Below are 20,154 nucleotides of genomic sequence, written 5' to 3' on the forward strand. Positions count from 1 at the left end.
TGGGTAAAACACACTCGATGAGCCGAATGGCCTCTTCTGCACTGTAGGGATTCTATGAAATTGCTGTCAACACCTCGGGTCTGTACTCTGGATATTTAACTTGATTCTCAGCGACGTCCACTTCATGTCCCAATGAGGGAAATAATTCTTCGTTAAAAATTAATGCCCTCTTCAAATTGAAGAGCAAGCACTCTGGGAGCATGGTGTGTGTTCTACTTTCCATATTTAGTGTCGCCATTAGTCACTCTCCAATTAGATGCAAGGCAATTCATATTCAAGTTAAAATGCCACTGAAATGTCTCAACCTCAAGTATCTGTTCCACCTATATATTTCCTATTCATTTTCCACAGCCACCTCAGCTATCAAGTTGAGATTACCTAATAATGAATCCTCTCAGTTAGATGTGTCCATTATGGGAACTAGCCAAAACAGTCCAAATGTTTTGGATCACGCTAGTTAGTAGGTTAAGTTAGATATAAAATAGAAATTGTAGAAACATTTCCCCATCTTAACAGTGTCAAATTCTTCCCCTTTGCATAAGTGCAAATTACTTGATTGTTATTACCATTGTCTGTGGAATGTTATACTATCAATAAACAAAAACAAATTGGATAAACCAATCATTAAATGCATGTAGAATTCTGTAAAGCAGTATTCTATGTTACATATAATCATTAACCACCAACTATAATCCCAATATAAATCAAATCATAAATGACTGTTTCATTTTTATTTTTAAAATGCGATAGCTTCAAGACACAGCAGATGTGAATCATAACACTGATTTGCAAAGAAAATATTTAAACACTTCAGACTTGTACTATAAAGCTCAAGATTACATAATTACAGTCTGCAATATGAGATAGCTACAATCAGTAAATTTGGTTCAGAGACAAACCAACTTGGATTAACTAGCCACCATTCGTGTCAATGAAAACAATTATTTGGACATCGCTGGTAAGATCAACATTTGTTGTCTAACCTCAATTCAATGGAATATGAAATACTTACTTACAAGTCACTCACAAAACGAACACAATATTTTGCAAGGTTCTGTGGCATTTTGTATTGGATAAGTCCAATAAGAGGGGGAAAAAAAAGAGCTCCAACTATAAAATTTTAAAGTAATATATATATTCCTTGTAAAAGATAATATTGTGAAGATGGCACAGAATTACCACCATTTCTGTTTAATTGACATGTAAATCATTTCAACTATGTACTTAAAATCTGGCATAACCTGAACCCTTCAATTGAATTAAGTGTACACATCAGGACAAAGATAAAAAGAATGATTTTATAAAGTTGGTTAGGGAGGATGAAAATGAAATAAACACGATGTAACGGAATCAACTTCTGCAGTGAAGTAAAGAATAGCACCCATCATACCTGGAGAACCAGAGGTTCTGGGTTAAAAGCCAACGTCAGAAGTAGCTGCATTCGCTCAGAGTCTTTCAAATTCTTCATTAAAAAACTCCCAGAATCCTTTGTTTCAGCATATCTGCGCACTATTCTGTCTAGCAGTCTTTGTGACGGGCAATGCACTAAGTCTGACCACCCTTCCACAACATCTGGGGTCAGTAATCGAACTTCCCCATTTAAACGAGAAAACTGAGTCTTGTAGATAGCTTGTGTAACATCACAACGAGGGCGTCCTGTGGCCCGTTTGCAAATCTTGTGGTCCATATCAGTCAGTTCTTGATTAGAACCCAAGCGTTTGAGAACAATACGCCTCGCACCTTCTCTTGGTTCCCCATACTGAGCGAAGTAGACATTTTTCACATTCAAAAAGTCCAGAATTCGGAGACGACCCCATGCTTCAAAAGTGATTTGGCCGTTCATAAACTTACGACACCAGCTAGTACCAAAACAGGCTGGGCACTTGTTGAGGCTAATAAAGCGACGATCTGTAAGCTCATTCTTCTGAAATGAGGCAAATAATGAGTGCGTATTCAACAATGTGAAAACCAAAAGACTCACCACAAACAGGAACTTCAGACAACGGTACAAACGGCCAAACTTCAGCGTAAGCAATCGCCACATGGTTCAGCCTGCTTTAATAACACATTTAGTAACTCTTAGGATTCTTTCTGCCAGTCTTTATCAACAAGTGACATGCCCTTGCATACTCCGTTTGGGTTTTTTAATTTGATCAGACAAGCAAGTGACCATGTACCAGTTCCAAGAATCATATGTCTCATATCTTCAAGGTCTCAGCAAATCTGCCCAAAGAACTTTCTGTACTGTAGATCCGTCTAGAAAAGAAGAAAAAACACATTATTTGCAACAATAAAATTGCTTAGTCACATAACTATTAAATTCTAAATACTAGTCAATTTTCAGTTGCATTGCACATGGAGTCAAAATCAAACAGCAAAGTTTACAATTTGGGAAGCAGAGTTGAAAGGTTGAGTTTTTCTGTAGTACAGGCCAAGCAGATGGGAGATGCTACACTGCAGAGCCGATGTAGACTGATGTACATAAACATTTTCTACTATAGGGGAAAAAAAAATCTGAAAAATGTGACAAAAGAACCCAAAGTAAAGTTTGGTGGCCAGGAAAAGCTTCCAAATGCAAGATATTTGGTTTTGCACATGCATGCTACCACAGTTGTGTGACCTCTTTTCAATTATAAATTCCCAATCCATGCGGTCAAACCAGCCTGCATTTCACCACAAAACCACATTTCTCAATTTTTCAAAGAATGATACAGCATGGTTCAGTCCATTGTCTCTATGTTGGCTCTTTACTACAGCGATCAATTTAGTTCCATTCGCCAAAGCCCTGTAACTGTTTTATCCTTCAAGTGCTTACTCAATGCCTTTTTAAATGTTACTACTGAATTTGCTCCCATCACTCTTTCAGGCAGCAAATTCCAGATCACAAGAACTTGCTACAAAAAAAAGGCACAAGTAATCTGGAGAGTTCTCTTTGGTTTTATATTTACTAGTTAGTTGCCGTTTTTCTTGGACCGGAATCAGTTTGCACACGAACAAAGTATTCAGCAGATGCCTTCAAGAGTGATGCAAAGACAATGGGCAGAATTTCACACTTTTATAAATGCTGCAAAATTACATATAAGAATGGTGCAAATAAAATTTTAGCATTTTTCATTGAATTTCTCATTAATTTAGTCTAACGGCTTCATCAATTCACATGAGCAATAAGGAAATAATCAACTGCACCCTCAAAAACACAGGGTTGGTGCGATTTTATGAAAAATCAACCCTAGGTGCATCAGATTCATTCTTACACATTATTGCTTTGTTCCCAAGGCAGTTGTGTCAGTTTTCGGATAATATTAGAGTTGACTAGATTACTGCAGCAAGTAAAAAAAATCCAAGTGATTTGGTGTTCCAAGTGCAACACTCAGCTAATTTTGCAAATAAGCTTGAATCCGTCGCCACAGACTATAAACTACTGAGTCTTCAGTTCCTATAACTTCAAAAACAAAGAAGAGATACTCTCAAGTTACAGCGTGGCACCAAAATCAAATCCTGAATGCTATTGTATATGCTGGCTGCATCAAATCTGACACATTGAGCAATTTTTCACAAGTTTATACATATACCCTTCAAATGATTGTTCAATGCTTTTTATTTTGAAACGCAAGTAACCCTAAACAGCCACCGTCATACAAGGTCCAATTGGGTGCTCCTCTTATTTTGGGCCTCAGACCTTATGTAACATTGCCAAAATTCTATGGACACCTATTTAACCTCCAGAGCCAACTTACCTATTTGACGGGACAAACTTATGCAGGCCGCCAGGTCACAACAGTCCACAGAAGGTGGGGGTTGCTGAAGGTGGTCACACTTAAAGCCAGCAGCAGTCTGCAGAAGGTAGCTGTACAACAGGACACCTGGTATTTTCCCTTCAGTGACTGAGATTTCTCATAGCCAAAATAAGAAATCAAACAAAATAAAGTGTTTTATATAATATATATGTGTTGTAATTAAAGTATGCCCTTGGGAGCTTTTTAATGCCTTTCTTATCGATGACAGCCCCAGTTTACTCACCTGTGTCAGGAGGTTGAGAGTTCAAGTCCCACACCAAAGGACTACCCAGGCTAGCAATTTGTGTAGTACTGAGCAGCAGCCCAGCTTGTGAACAGTGTCTAACAGACGAGGAATTAAATCAATGCACTCAGTTCTTCCAGATGATTGTATAAAATCTCAACACTATTCAAGCAGGATCCCCTCTGTCCTGGCCAATATTTATCATCTGACCAACATCTACAACAGATTATCTGAAATATTTATTTGCTGTTTGCAAGAGCTTACTGCACATTGCTGCATTTTCTTTTATTCCTTCATGGGACTTGGGCCATTTCGGGATGTCCTGGGATCACAAGGGGTACAAACCAAATGCAAGTTCTTCCTCCAAGTTTTGAATTGAAGGCTTCAACCTCTCTCAAACGTACATCTTGGACTTCATTTTATTGCCCAAATGCCTTTAGTTGAATTTAGATTTATGCAGTACATCGAATTTTCCAGATGCATCAGTACCATCCCTTCAGCTAAAATTATTTTTCTTAAAAAAGTAAAATCCTGTGAATGCTAAAAATCTTAAATAAAAATGGAAAATGCTGGAAGTACTCGGGTCTAACAGCATCTTTAGAAATTCCGTTTCTCTTTTTCCACAGATGCTGTCTGACTTGCTGAGTAATTCCAGTAGCTTGATTTTATTTCTTTAGCTTCTGCCCAGATCAGTATAAACACCTGAAAACATATCAAGTTGCAGGAGTTCATGTGAAGAATTAACAACTGAAAGTATAGTGTATAACATCTTGTAGTAACACAGGCAACAAAGGCATTTCATTCTTTCACCTGTGCTTTTGATAAGAGATTAAAACTGTAAATGTTGTAATTACCACCAGAGGAGATTAATTTTAAATCGATAACACCTCAGGGAAAGCAATATATAGCAAGGGCAGCAGAAGGACTCTCCAGTTGAACTTTAATCATTTTAATTTCAAGAAACAGTTAAGTTCCGAAGTAAATAAAGTTTTTGATGGATAAATGGAAAGGGAAGTCGAAAGGACAAAAGGATTTGAATATTACTGAAAAGAGACATGTTGCCAAAGTTTTTTTGTCTTGTGTTCATCCGGACAAATGCAAGAATACCAAATTTCAAACAATCAGATTGGTGTAGACTCTTGATTGGCCGAGGTATCCTGTTGTTTTCTCCATCATAACACCTCACCCAATATAAAAAATAGTTACGTTGCGACTACACAGTAGCAGCGTAATACAACTAGCTTCACATGCTGCTCAACCTTTTGAGAAACCATACCCTTCCAGAATAATTTGAGGTAGACTGATCACTTAGGTCTTAAAATGGTGGCATCAGACCTAATTGTGAGTATGTGCAATACACAGTGAACAATGATCTGATCACTGCCATTAACTCAGAGTATATCTTTGATGAACCACCTGCACCCCAGAAACAGGGCTCTGGTTTAAATTCTCAACCTTCTCGGCCTTTTGGCTAAGATCAAGTGTAGTATGGATTGGATGTTGCACTTGGTTGAGGTCATTGGGTTACATTTAAGCTTCATATTCATATGAAGCAATTATTAAAGTGACATCTCAGCCTTTTGACTAAGATGCAAATGAGATCAAGCCTTGGAGGAGGAATCCTCCCCCTCCTCCAATCAGCTTGGCTCATGTAGATCAGGCCCAAGACAGGGTAGAGGGTTGCATGCCCTGTCTTGTCAGCTTGGATCGGAAATGTCTCAACTTGTTGAGACTCTGAATTGGACTTGATTTGATTGAATTGGAAAAGTATATAAAATAAAAATAAAAAAATATCTTTGATGAACGCTTCTCGGCCTTTTGGCTAAGATCAAGTGCAGTTATGCGGATGCTGCACTTGGTTGAGGTCATTGGGTTGCATTTAAGCTTCATGTGTTTCATATGGAGCAATTTTTAAAAGCAGTATCTCGGCCTTTTGGCTAAGATGCAAATGAGATCAAGTCTTGGAGGAGGAATTGCTTTCCCTCCTCCAATCAGCTTGGCTCATGTAGATCAGGCCCAGGACAGGGTAAATGGTCGCTTGCCCTGTCTTGCCAGCCTGGATCGGAAATGTCTCAACTTGTTGAGACTCTGAATTGGACTTGATTTGATTGAATTGGAAAAGTATAAAAAAGATATCTTTGATAAACCCTACTTCAGCATCGAGCTTGCACAGTGAGCAAATGGCTTAGGTCAACATCCACTAACAGGATGCATGTGCTTTGCTAACAACCCAAAAAGACATTCTTCCCACCACACAAATGAGTAATGTAGTATATGAATTCCAGTTCCAGTGCAATGCCAGGTACATATAGGCCAGACTTTGACTTTGCAATAGGCAGAGTACTGACTGCACTCAGCCAGCCAATGCTTTCGAAAATCAGAATGTAATGTCTAAACATTAGATGTGATTCCATGATTGGACAGCATTTGCTGAACAATCCCAAGTGTGCTAAGAATTACACGACTAATGGACTGAAGACCATCAGTTGACTTCACAATGTAGCTCACTTATTCTTGCAAGAAGTTACATATATTCATACCTGCAGACAAAAGGAGCATGTCCAGGTATTGTGCCTTCTTTGAATGAAACAAAAATATAGGGAGCCATAGTTCCCTTGTGCATTCTCCAGGACAACGCCTTGACCAGGGTCAACTTGCCAACAAATCAGCGCCCTTTTCTCATGCAGTTTAATTTGCTGCTCCCTTGGAGTTTTGACCTGACCAGTGAAAGACATAAAGCTTCAGAAGCACATCTCTTTTTTTCAGAAATAACTTAAAATGTCTAGCTTTTCATACCTCATTAACTTGCAAGTTTGCATGACAGTTAGGAAGTAAAGCCTGTGGACATATGCCACTCAAATTGATCAAGTGAAAGGAAAGGGTTTTTCTTTGAAATTACGATATCTAGGAGGCTGCTTTGTACACCTCACATCAGATTCTCTTTGTTAAGTTAGAAATTGTATTTTGTTTCCATGAGGTGTAGATTGTGTGTGTACTTTAATGTTCTTTTGCAGCAATATTTACCTTGCAGATGTTAAAGGATGCCTTCGCTGGAACAAAGTACATCCAGACTGTGTAGGTACAACAAGTAACTAATTGCAGATTTTGGCTCTAAAGATCCAAGATAGTAAAAGCAGAGCCAGCTAATTCAGATACAATTACAAGTGTGCAATGTTGACTCAGCTTGAACAGACAATCAAGGTGGACCAGATAAGCCCACTACCAAAAGAGACTTAACTCAGCATTATAGATGCTATCATTTCATCCTGTCTACTCGTACATGATCACATAGCTCTGGAAACATCTGTAACAATTACATGGGCTCTTACTTTTAGACAGACCATCCATACAGTTAACTGGCCATCTATACAATGAAGCCATTTCACCAATTTACATCAATCTCAATATTACACTGAATGGTCTACACAACACCCAAAATTAATTTTGTTCAGAAACAGCCATGCTTTTCCATTTGCTATATGATTTTATCTGCAGCCATTTACTGCTATTCATTATTTTATATAAGACGAAATAGCAATAATTATGATGTGAAGTCAAATAATTAATGTTTTAAGATTTCTTATTTAATTATTTGGCAACAAAGGATCAATTCATTTACTCGGTAGCTTATAGGCACAGTTTCTCAGTTGAAGGTTGCTAAGGTATTTAATCTAAAAATTTGGAAATAAAAAAATAAATACATAAAGGCAACATGCAGAGGCAGGGGGATCCACTTCCTGCGTTATAATGTCCGGACTGGCCAGCCCAGTGCATCTAGTTTCACAGAAATAATGACCAGGTATTGTCATGCACTACAGCTTGGATGATAATTCTAACAGTTTTGACAAAGCAAAGATTTATCATCATTATCATATAAAGTGCGATCTCTCAAATTAAAATTAAAATGTAGCCACAGCGAAGTATTCAATGGAACAAAAAAGTAATTTCTCCATGAACTTGTGAAAATGCTTTAACGTTCAAATAAATTAGGTAACTGGCTTGGAGACTAAGAATAACACAGATCAGTTTGGCTAAAATTCAGTCAATATTTATACATGGTAATGATTGAATCCAATCTATTTATTCACATACTTTGGTTTTCAGCATCATGAAAGAGTACTCTACCTTGTCTGTCTCTTCCCCCATGCCCCCCCTCCTCGACCCCACACTCCCTTAGCACTAACAGCTTGGTGTTTCATATGTGCACTCAACTAGAAAAAATAATCTAGCGAGGAAAAAAGATTGGAATCAATACCAGAAGTTGTTAGCAAAACACATGCAACTTTGATTAAAAGCATAATTTCCTGTAAGTTTTCTGTTCTCTCAGTACTAAAAGTATGGGCTGAGGGGGGAAAACATGCAAGTGAAAGATTCTTTCAATTATCTCATTCACAGATTTCTGCCCCTATAGAAATCTTGCGTCCTTCGAACTTTCACTAATTTTAATCCTGCCATAACCTGAGAAAGACAGGTTAATGCATTTTCTAAATGGCAAAAAGCAGCAAACTATGAATGAGCAGAGAGGCTTGTGAACAAGTACAAAAAAGACTAAAAGCTAGTGGACATGTACAAGATGGCTGGAATACAAAAGGGGCAGAATTTGTGTCACAGTTGTGCAGAGCTCTAGCTGATGCCATCAGGTATGTACCATATTCAGTTATGGATATGTATCTCAGGAAAGAGGTACTGGCCTTGGAGAGAATGCAATGCATTTTAATTTAATCTGCTATCATTAGTTTTATGAGGTCAAGTTGCATAGAATAGCCTTGCATTCAAAATGTTTTAGCACATCGTTTCACACACACACCATTTTCTCTTTGGGGAAGTCGTGGAAGAGTTCCTGAGTCAATTATCAGGCAACTGAACCACGTTATGAATGCTCCTCCGTGGCCAACAAGCCATGGTCCAGAGGTAGGGTCAGTACTACTGTGCCACAAAATCTCCAACATTACAATGACATTTCCCAAATATTCCACAACATACCTAAACTAGCATTGTGTCCTTCCTTGTTGGGATATAACAAATGAATTCTCCCCCTACCCCCTCTATAACAAAACCACCTCCAATTTGACCACAAACAAACTTTCCATTCTCTTTCAAGGACATAGGAAAACATGGCACTACACTCCTTATAGCTAAAGCATGTCCCCAACACTTGATAGTGCAAATCTCTCCTTCAATTTTGTTCCTCCTATTCAATGGTCCATAACATAGACCCAAGTAGATAACAGATCCATTTCTACTCAATATTTAGTTTTTTTTTAATGACTTTAATCATGTCCTTAATTAAGGCTAATCTCCCTTGCACTCTCGCCCCATTCCTCTCCATGAAATTGTGAAAGCCAGGAATATTGGGATTCCAATCTCACCCCACATGAAGTCAAGTTTATCAAAGTTAGGTCATGTACTCCATTATGGATTCAATTGAATAAGCAGTGATCTAATTGAATTGTTTCTGATTTAAAGGATTTGATAGTTCCTTACAATCCTATTTCCTCAGGTAGGAGTCCAGAACTTGGGTGAATAATCTTGAAATCAAAGCCAAATCATTCAGGGGTGATGTCAGAAAGAACTTGTTCACACTAAAGGGAGTGGAAAGTTGGAACATTTTGCTTGGCAAAGGCATTAAGGCTTATGAAGCTGTAGTACGTGAATGGAGTTAAGATACAAATCTGCCATGGTCAGAGAACGGGCACAAGGGACTCTTATGCCTATTCCTGTTCTCATGTTCTTTTGCAATTTAACTTCAATTCAAGAAACCAGAATGGTCAACAAATTACACAAGTCTTTCAAGTTCCAAGTATATTTACAGTGTTAACAAATAAGATACTGTAATTACACTAAACTGCCAGGCTCTTTAAAGCTGTATTCTACTCATCAGCCACAAATATAGAAAGCACACTTACACACCAGGGAAATGTTTGATAGAGTTGCATAGAGCCACACAACCATGCAACCCCCTAACTCATCATTTAATACCAAGGTCTGCTACCAGGGACTGAAATGTTTTGTTTTTGATGTTTTTGTAGCCTAGATAGTGGAATGAATACAGATTTATTTTGCACTAACTTGATTACTTAATTGTCACAGTGAAGCTCAGTTTCAAATAAAAATGCACAAAATGGTCTGAAATGGGGCTCAAGTATGTTGTCAAAATAGCAAAAACATTGCATGTAGGCAAACAAAATGGTGTTAGGAGAACCATTTTAAGATTGAACCTGCCTTAGTGAAATAATATATTGAAATCTCAGAAATATTCTGCTTGCTGAAATTACTTTGCGTCATGATTTGGACATTACACTTAATGTGCAGCCTGAATTTAAAAGCAGCCTACCATTACCCTGTGCAGTCCTGAAGTAGTAAAATTATTGAGGCAAAAGTTAATAACTTGGATTTATGTAGCATCTTTAACAGAATTTTTGTATTATCAAGCAATTTAAACCAAGCCTAAAACACCATTTTTGAGCTGAATCATTAAACCAGTCTGCCTGTTCAAGTGAATACAGTATAGAAGATTTCATGGTTCCATTTGCAGAGGAGCAAGGAAATTCCCTCCAAGTCAGGGCCAACACCCATATATCAACTGACTGCATAACATGAGATAAGTTCACTGGCAATTATCTCATTGCTGTGCAAAAATTGGCTGTTTAAAAAGCAGAGATAACACTTCAAAAGAGGAAGATCAAGCTGATGATACAATGAGGAGACAGGGTGGGGCAGGAATGGGGTAGAGACATTGAATAGAATAAAAATACAAACAAGAGATTCAGAAAGGTTGGCATCACATAGTTAACAAACCGCCCAAATAACGTGCATCTTAGGTTGCTGAAGGAAGCCCCAAGCCTGGAGGAGCACCCCATTCAATAGAGGGGAGGTAAATAAGTTTAGCAAATACAGGTCAATCAATCCAGTGTCTGTGCTGGGAAAACCATGAGGGGCCATTGTCAAGGATAAAATCCGTCCTCACATGGAGAAGTGTTAATAAGAGCACTTCATTAACGCAAAAATGACAAATCATATCCAACTAAACTGATTGAGATCATTGTCAGCTACTTAAGGTAGAGCAATAGACGTTGTATATGGACTTCTTAAAAGCATTTTGATAAAAATCGGAAAATGCTGAAAAATCTCAAAAAATTTCAGCAGGTCTGACAGCATTTGTGGAGAGAGACCAAAGCTAACGTTTCGAGTCTTCAGTCCAAACTCTCTCTCCACAGATGCTGTCAGACCTGCTGAAATTTTCTAGCATTTGCTGTTTTTGTTTTAGATTCCAGCATCTGCAGTAATTTACTTTTATACTGATAAAATGTCCCGTAATAAGCGTATTTGGAAAATAATAGCGGTAACCAGGGTACAAAATTGGCTACAGGATAGGACGCAGAGAGTAGTGGTGACCAGATGTTTATCCGGCTGGAAAGTATGCAGTGGGGTCCTCCACAATCAGTACTAGGAACACAACTCATCTTGTTTTACATATAAATGACCTGGACTCGAGTACTGGAGTACAGTTGTGAAGTGAGCGGCTGATTCAAAAATTGACAATATTGTAAATTGTTGGCACGATAGTAGTAAACAGGCATAGACTGACTGAAGAAAAGGGCAGACACTTGGGTGCATCAATTTTCATTTTCCAAGTGTGAAGGGATAGATTTTTGAAGAAACAACGAGAAGCAGTATAAACTAAAGTGGTGCTTTTTAAAGGTGCAATATTCAAAAATCTTTAAAGTTGACAGGGCGAGTTGATAAGATAGGACAAGATAGGGCAGCACGGTGGCACAATGGTTAGCACTGCTGCCTCACAGTGCCAGGGACCCGGGTTCGATTCCCGGCTTCGGTTACTGTGTAGCATTTGCACGTTCTCTGTGTCTGCATGGGTTTCCTCTGGGTGCTCCGGTTTCCTCCCACAGTCCAAATATGTGCCAGTTAGATGAATTGGCTATGTTAATTTCTCCCTCAGTGTGCCCGAACACGCCGGAGTGTGGCGACTAGGGGATTTTCATAGTAACTTCACTGCAGTGTGAACGTAAGCCTACTTGTGACTAATAAATAAACTTTAAACTTTATAACAGTGAAGAAAATGTGCAGGATATATGACTTCGTAAAGAGGGGCATTGAATACACAAACAAGGAAGTCTACTAAACCTTTAAGTACTCTGGGGTTCGGTCTCCAGCTGGAGTATTGTGTACAACTCTGGGCACCATACACAAGAATGTTAAAGCCCTGGCAAAGGTACAGAAGACCTTTACCATAATGAGCGAGATTAGTCACTTGGAGAAATTGGAGCTGGAATTGTTCTCCTTAATGCAGAGAAGCTTAAGGAGAGACTTAATAAAAAGTAGTTAAAATTATAAAGGGGGTTGGAGAGAGAAATTAGGTAGGAACTACTTCCTCGGGCAGGTGAGTCAGTAACCAGAAATGTCTTCACAGAGGGTTAAGATCTGGAACACAATACTGACTGGCATGCAATATTTTTCTAGAATAGTTCATGGTAATAAACATCTCCATTTTCAGTAATTAATACCAAGATATTAAACAGCTCACTTTTCAAAGAGGACAATATTGATTTATAATACCAACCAATAATGACCATTGCAATACAAATGCAAGTTCTTTCTTGCTAAAAACTTTCCATATTTTCTAGATGTGGATCTCCTATACTTGCAACGATGATATCTATAATTTGCGCAGTGACTTTTTACCAGGGAAACATAAATGTAAAAATTTGCTGCCAAATGATGACAGCAAAGAGTCAACAAATACGTAAAGTGGATATAGAGTACAGCACAAGTGATGCTAAGACCAGTCACCCACTTCACATCAGGTAGGGGACAGGCCATAGCATCACAAACCGTGCTCAATCTCAAATCACTGCAGTGCCAGTCTCCCACATCATCTTTATAACATCTGTCTCCTACCTCACCTTACTCAATGGCTGTTTATTTTTTGGTTGGAAAACAATAATTTTGTACAGAGGTCACAATATAGATGAGTAAATATAATGGAAGATGCAGTGTCTGTTCCATGCAGATTACCATTAAATACACATTCTCTGTACATTTGCCATAATTTTTTCCTGGAGAGACAATTTTGATTCTGACATATAATTTCACAACATTCCTCTTTTCCAGGGCCATTTAGAACCTAGTCCAATGGTAATTAAATACTGCTCAAATTGTTTCTCTCACCACAGATGATGCCAGGTCTGATTTTTTTTCCAGCATTTTCTGTTTTATTTCAGATTTCCAGCATCCGGTATTTTACTTTGAATACAATTTTACTGACATATCAATATAGCAAACTATTCAGGATATAATACTCAATACTGCATTTTCTATTGATGTGTATGTAATAAGTGATTGACCAAATTCTGTTGGAAGGAGATGAGGGGGATTATATAAAACATGCTCTTTAAGGTTGTTGTGTATTTAATAAAAGGTATGCATCTTTCTATAGTGTCACAAATCTGGCTGTCCAAAAACTAGACATTTTAATAATTTACTCAACTTTTATTGAGCAAATTTTAAAAACAACAATTTACCAGGACAGTTTAGCTAGGTGCTGCTTTAGTACAGGGTTCACCACTATATCCCACACTCCACGCAACCCTTGACACCCAACTGACCCAGCTTGACCTAAACTGCCCAGAGCCTGGAACACCCAATCCAAAATCCGGCAACATTCAAAATTCAGCTTGGCCTCAGTCCAAAGGTTGCTGAATTTGAAGTAGTGTATCTGTAGTATATGAAACAAACCTAATAAAATAATCTAGAAATATTGCAATTTTTGGTTTCTAGACAAGATAAAATACCCTGCCTGGTCAGTCAGTCACCTTGGCAATTTATGCAACAGCAAACCAGCATCCTTCTCAGCATATCTTTTTTGGATTTTTGTTCATTCTTAAAAGTTATCCAAATTCTTTGGCATGAAATGCAACATGGTCACTTACACTCAGTGTCGATTGCTACACTTGACTCAACCTTTCACTTATGATTCGAAAATCCAAGTACAGCTTCAGAATTAAACCACATTTTTAATATACTGAACAAAGCACCAAACATTTTATCTGTTGCACTGAAAAAAATCTTGATTGCTTATTATTCACATCAATTAGGATGCCTCTTCCCCAAAATCTTTTCACTTTTGAACAATGCATCACTTCTATTTATAGCTGCCTATTGAGCTTTTATTTTAGAAAACAATTTTTGCTTGCAATTTTTGTAATGGAGGTAGGGATAGACTGTTATCATGCTTTAATAGAGGCAAGCTCGGCCACTCTAGCTTAAACTACATCCACTTTAACCTCCAAAAAGTACTCAGAAATACAGCAACGTGTAGTTTTCCTATTTCCCACACCAGTCATCCTGGCAAGATTGCCCATCAAGTACTGAATTAGGTGCAGTTTTGTACTGTAGTCCCATATTCAGTAGGACTGGATCTAAACTGCTAATTCTAATTTCCCATAAGATTCTGAGCTGGCAGTGTACACTTTATTCCCATCAGTATAGCTGGACATGCACTCATGTTCCAGAAGTGAAAGGCCGATATCTGATTAACATTGAAATGTAAGTAGAAAAACTGACTGGAAAACTCTAAAGAGGATCAAGTCTTGGGCAGAGAGAGAGTAATTGGGGAAATTCAGGACTTCAACGTTCAACAGGACAAGGTTCTCACAGGTTGAAACACCATATTTCTGAGGAAACTCAATTACACGACATTCCATGAAGAGGAGCAAGATTCAAGAGATTTAATAGGAGCTTTTAGCCACAGTGAAGAACTTTGGCATAACGAAAAATATTTTACTTGGTGAAGCTGATGATTCAGAACAGTCACAAAAAGACTAAGAGTGGTTGGAAGAAAATATATTTATTCAAAATTGTTAAAACCTGGAAAATCATGTCCTATAGTTGAAGCAAACAGTATTGCATTCTTAAAAGAAACCTTGGATAACGCAGCGACTTTGGAACAGACCAAGGCTGAGTACTGGATTGTTACAAAACTGGCACAGACAAAATGTCCAAATTTGCATCTTGCTGTATTGTAGCCTTCTATTATTCTATGGTACTGTAACAGATAAGAACTGACTGCACTTACAACAGTTCAGGTGCATATTTCAGCTCAATATTAATAAAAGATTGATTATTCTGAGTAAATTGTTTGTATGAAATATTGTCCAAACATTGACTTCTTTTGGCAACCTACTGATGGAAGGTTTTGGCTGATGGGAACCCCATTCGGTGAAAGCACATTACCTTCACTTAAAATCTCATCATAGGCTAGGCCACTTAAATGTGTTTGCATGACAGTCAGTTAACAATTACAAAGCTCTTAGGAATTAAAATATCACAACTCATTCTTCATCAGAAACTTTTATAATCTTCCATGTTTCATCCAGCACGTTACCTACATGTCTTGATTTGACTGGATATCATGGAATCCAACCATCTCCAACGCAATCTGACTGCATTCTTTGTTAAACATAGAAACATAGAAAAACTACAGCACAAACAGGCCCTTCGGCCCACAAGTTGTGCCGAACACATCCCTATCTTCTAGACCTACCTATAACCCTCCATCCTATTACACTCCATGTACTCATCCAGGAGTCTCTTAAAAGACTCTATTGAGTTCGCCTCCACCACCACTGACGGCAGCCGATTCCACTCGCCCACCACCCTCTGTGAAAAACTTACCTCTAACATCTCCCCTGTACCTATCCCCCAGCACCCTAAACCTGTGTCCTCTCGTAGCAGACATTTCTACCCTGGGAAAAAGCCTCAGAGTCCACCCGATCTATGCCTCTCAACATCTTATACACCTCTAATAGGCCTCCTCTCATCCTTCGTCTCTCCAAGGAGAAAAGACCGAGCTCCCTCAGCCTATCCTCATAAGGCATGCCACTCAATCCAGGCAACATCCTTGTAAATCTCCTCTGCACCCTTTCAATCTTTTCCACATCCTTCCTATAGTGAGGCGACCCAGAACTGAGCACAGTACTCCAAGTGGGGTCTGACGAGGGTCTTATATAGCTGCATCATTATCCCTGGACTCCTAAACTCAATCCCTCGATTGATAAAGGCCAGCACACCATACACCTTCTTAACCATCTCCTCCACCTGCGGGGCCGATTTCAGAGTCCTATGGACCCGGACCCCAAGGTCCTTCTGATCCTCTACAGTACTAAGAGTCTTTCCCTTTATATTGTACTCCTTCATCCCATTTGACCTACCAAAATGGACCACGACGCATTTATCTGGGTTGAAGTCCATCTGCCACTTGTCCGCCCAGTCTTGCTATGTCCCTCTGTAACTTCTGACATCCCTCCAAACTATCCACAACCCCACCAACCTTCGTGTCGTCGGCAAACTTACCAACCCAGCCCTCCGCTTCCTCATCCAGGTCATTTATGAAAATGACAAACAGCAAGGGTCCCAGAACAGATCCCCTGGGGCACACCACTGGTGACCGACTTCCATTTAGAAAAAGACCCATCTATACCCACTCTCTGCCTCCTTTGGGCAAGCCAGTTCTGGATCCACCGGGCAGCAGCCCCTTGGATCCCATGCCCTCTCACTTTTTCTATGAGCCTTGCATGGGGGACCTTATCGAACGCCTTGCTAAAATCCAAATAAACCACAACTACCGCCTTCCCTTCATCAATGTGTTTAGTCACATTTTCGAAGAACTCCACCAGGCTCGTAAGGCACGATCTGCCCTTGACAAAGCCATGCTGAGTATTCTTGAGCATACTAAACCTCTCTGTTGTTATCCTTCAATTAATAACACGTCCTTGGAAACAGTTTAATTCATGGAAAACAATAATTACATCAGAAGGCTAGATTGATCTGTCTTGGATGTGGTTCACAGCATCCTCAATATCACTGTGGCAGAGTGGTTACTGCTTTGCAATGCTAAAGAAAGTGCAAGTCTGGTCCCTTCAAAAACTGAATAAGCCACTACACAGTACATTCATGAACTGTAAAGCACTTTGGGATACCATGAGGGCATGAAAGCATAATGTAAGCTAATGTTTTTATTTTCTTTAGAGATGACAACATTCCAGTTTAAAATAAAACAAGTGGCTGCAGTGATTTCCAGGTGTAAATTGCAAAGAAGAGGCATAGGCTGAGATATGACAAAGTCACAATGAGGATTGGTCAGATTCAGTAGGAGACGCAGGTGGAAAAGGAACAGGAAACAGCCTGGGAATCACACAGCAGTTGGGAAAGCAAGTGAACCAGTTGCCCTTTATTTTGTTTTTCCCCAAAGAAAATTTATGGGCTCAAAGACTGTCCCAGTCCAAGTATTACCAACGTATAATCCACTCAACAAAGGGATCTTTTAAGTTTTAATCTTTAATTAAGAAAATCCAAAAAAATAAATAGATCTGGCAGCATCTGTTGAAAGAAAAACAGAGTTAACTTTGAGTCCAATATGACTCTTCCTTGGAACATCAGGTTCCAAAGAAACATCAATTCAGTTTTTTTCTCTTCACAAATGCTGCTAGACTTTTGCTTTTCGAACATACAAATTAGATATTCAAAAAACTCACCCACCCCTAAAAATTATAAACTACTCAGCCCTTCGAGCCATTTAATAAAATCATGGCTGATCTGCTTACAACAAATTCCATATTCCCACTTACTCCCTTTAGCCTTTCACCTCCTTTCTTATCAAGGAGTCCTTATGAAGCTCATTCTTTTTTCATGTGATTTTTTAAATTTTATGAATGGATGGCAAAGTATTAAAGGGGGAGCAACTGGAATACATTTATACAGCACTATACTCCATGTTCAAAGTAAAGTCTGAAACAGTAGTGCTGAAAACTTCCTTGGTTGAAGAATCCCTTTTCAAACAGATTAGTAATTGTAAACCCTCCTCATCTAAATTCTAATACAATAAAGCCCTTGCACATTTCTAAATACAAAGTTCATCTTTGTCCTGCGAAAGGGACTTGCATGAAAGTTTACCAGGGATGTCTGACAAAGCGAACGTTGATGTGAACTTTATTTTCCCTTCAGCTAGAAGGTATCTCTACAGGTTCAGCGACATGCCTATTGAATGCTTCACGACAACTCCTCCCTGCTCTTCCTGGAATGGGGCTGCTTTCTGTTTTTAATCGCAGGTTTCCAGCATCCTCAGTATTTTGCTTTTCTTAATAACAGGGTGCTTCAAGGAAGGCAAATGTCCAATTAAGTATCCACAGATTAATTACTGCAGATTTCCTGTTCTACAATATATAACACTATCCAATAATATATCAATATCCTAACCTTTGAGCACATCCTCTACAGCACTAGTGTAATATTTATTTTTGAAAAGAGAAGTGAGACATCAGTACTCAAAACTTAATCTGCTCTTGCATTTTTTGTGATAACCTATTTTCATAGAATCACTACAATGCAGGAGGAGGCCACTTGGCCCATCAATCTGCACCGACTGACAGAATATCTTACCCAGGCCCTCTCCCCCCTCTATCCCCATAACCCCACACATTTAACCTATACATCTTGGGACACCAAGTAGCAATTTCATTATGGCCAATCCATGTAACTTGCACATTTTTCAACTGTGGGAGGAAACCCCCGCTGACAAAGTCCCTCATGGTAGGTTGGTGCAAAAGGTTGGATCTCATGGGATAAAGGGGGAGGTGGCTAGATGGGTGGAGAACTGGCTTGGTCACAGAAGACAGAGGGTGGTAGTGGAAGGGTCTTTTTCCGGCTGGATGCCTGTGACTAATGGTGTTCATGATGTGGAGATGCCGGCGTTGGACTGGGATGAACACAGTAAGAGTTTTAACAACACCAGGTTAAAGTCCAACAGGTATATTTGGTAGCAAATACCATTAGCTTTCGGAGCGCTGCTCCTTCGTCAGATGTAGTGGAAATGTGCTCTCAAACAGGCTTTGTTTGAGAATACATACCTGTTTGAGAGCACATACCTGTTTGAGAGCACATACCTGTTTGAGAGCACATTTCCACTCCATCTGACGAAGGAGCAGCACGCCGAAAGCTAATGGTATTTGCTACCAATTAAACCTGTTGGACTTTAACCTGGTGTTGTTAAAACTCTTACTAGTGGTGTTCCGCAGGGCTCTGTATTGGGACCTCTGCTGTTTTGTGATTTATATAAACGGTCTGGAAGAAGGTGTAACTGGGGTGATCAGTAAGTTTGCGGACAACACGAAAATGGCTGGACTTGCAGATAGTGAGGAACATGGTCAGAGGCTACAGAAGGATATAGATAGGAAATTTGGGCAAAGAAATGGCAGATGGAGTTCAATCCAGATAAATGCGAAGTGATGCATTTTGGTAGAACTGACGTAGGGGGGAGCTATACGATAAATGGCAGAACCATAAAGGGTGTAGATACGCAAAGGGACCTGGTTGTGCAAGTCCACAGATCCTTGAAGGTGACATCACAGGTGGAGAAGGTAGTGAAGAAGGCATATGGCATGCTTGCCTTTATAGGACGGGGCATAGAGTATAAAAGTTGGGGTCTGATGGTGCAGTTGTATAGAACATTGGTTTGGCCGCATTTGGAATACTGCGCCCAGTTCTGGTCGCCACACTACCAGAAGGACGTGGAGGCTTTAGAGAGTGCAGAGGAGGTTTACCAGGATGTTGCCTGGTATGGAAGGGCTTAGTTATGAGGAGAGATTGGGTAAACTGGGGCTGTTCTTGCTGGAAAGACGGAGGATGAGGGGTGACCTAATAGAGGTGTATAAAATTATGAAAGGCATAGATAGGGTGAACGGTGGGAAACTTTTTCCCAGATCGGTGGTGACGTTCACGAGAGGTCATAGGTTCAAGGTGGGGGGGGCGTTTAAACACGGATATTGGAAGGACGTATTTTACACAGAAGCAAGGTGGTGGAGGCGGACACACTGGGAACGTTTAAGACTTATCTAGATAGCCACATGAACGGAGTGGGAATGGAGGGATACAAAAGAATGGTCTAGTTTGGACCAGGGAGCGGCGCGGGCTTGGAGGGCCGAAGGGCCTGTTCCTGAGCTCTATTGTTCTTTGATACGGTGAGAACGTCTGTGTGGACTTTGCACACAGTCACCAGAGGCCAGAATTGAACCTGGGTCGCTAGCACGGTGAAGCAGCAGTGCTAACCACTGTGCCATATTG

The 20,154-nt window shown here is 39.5% G+C and overlaps 1 protein-coding gene and 1 pseudogene across 1 annotated transcript in view; one reads left to right on the forward strand and one right to left on the reverse strand.

Moving 5' to 3' along the window:
* The window catches only part of dipk2ab (divergent protein kinase domain 2Ab), a 224,646-nt gene that overhangs the window by 195,234 nt on the left and 9,258 nt on the right, over positions 1–20,154 (reverse strand). Inside the window, exon 2 of the mRNA XM_078205558.1 lies at positions 1,391–2,256. Coding sequence (XP_078061684.1) covers positions 1,391–2,044 — 654 coding nt within the window. The 5' untranslated portion in view covers positions 2,045–2,256. The remainder of the gene's footprint in view (positions 1–1,390; positions 2,257–20,154) is intronic.
* Positions 5,823–6,024, forward strand: LOC144491953 (U2 spliceosomal RNA; annotated as a pseudogene).

This window comes from Mustelus asterias, chromosome 3, assembly GCF_964213995.1.
Source record: "Mustelus asterias chromosome 3, sMusAst1.hap1.1, whole genome shotgun sequence".
Classification (NCBI taxonomy): Eukaryota; Metazoa; Chordata; class Chondrichthyes; order Carcharhiniformes; family Triakidae; genus Mustelus; species Mustelus asterias.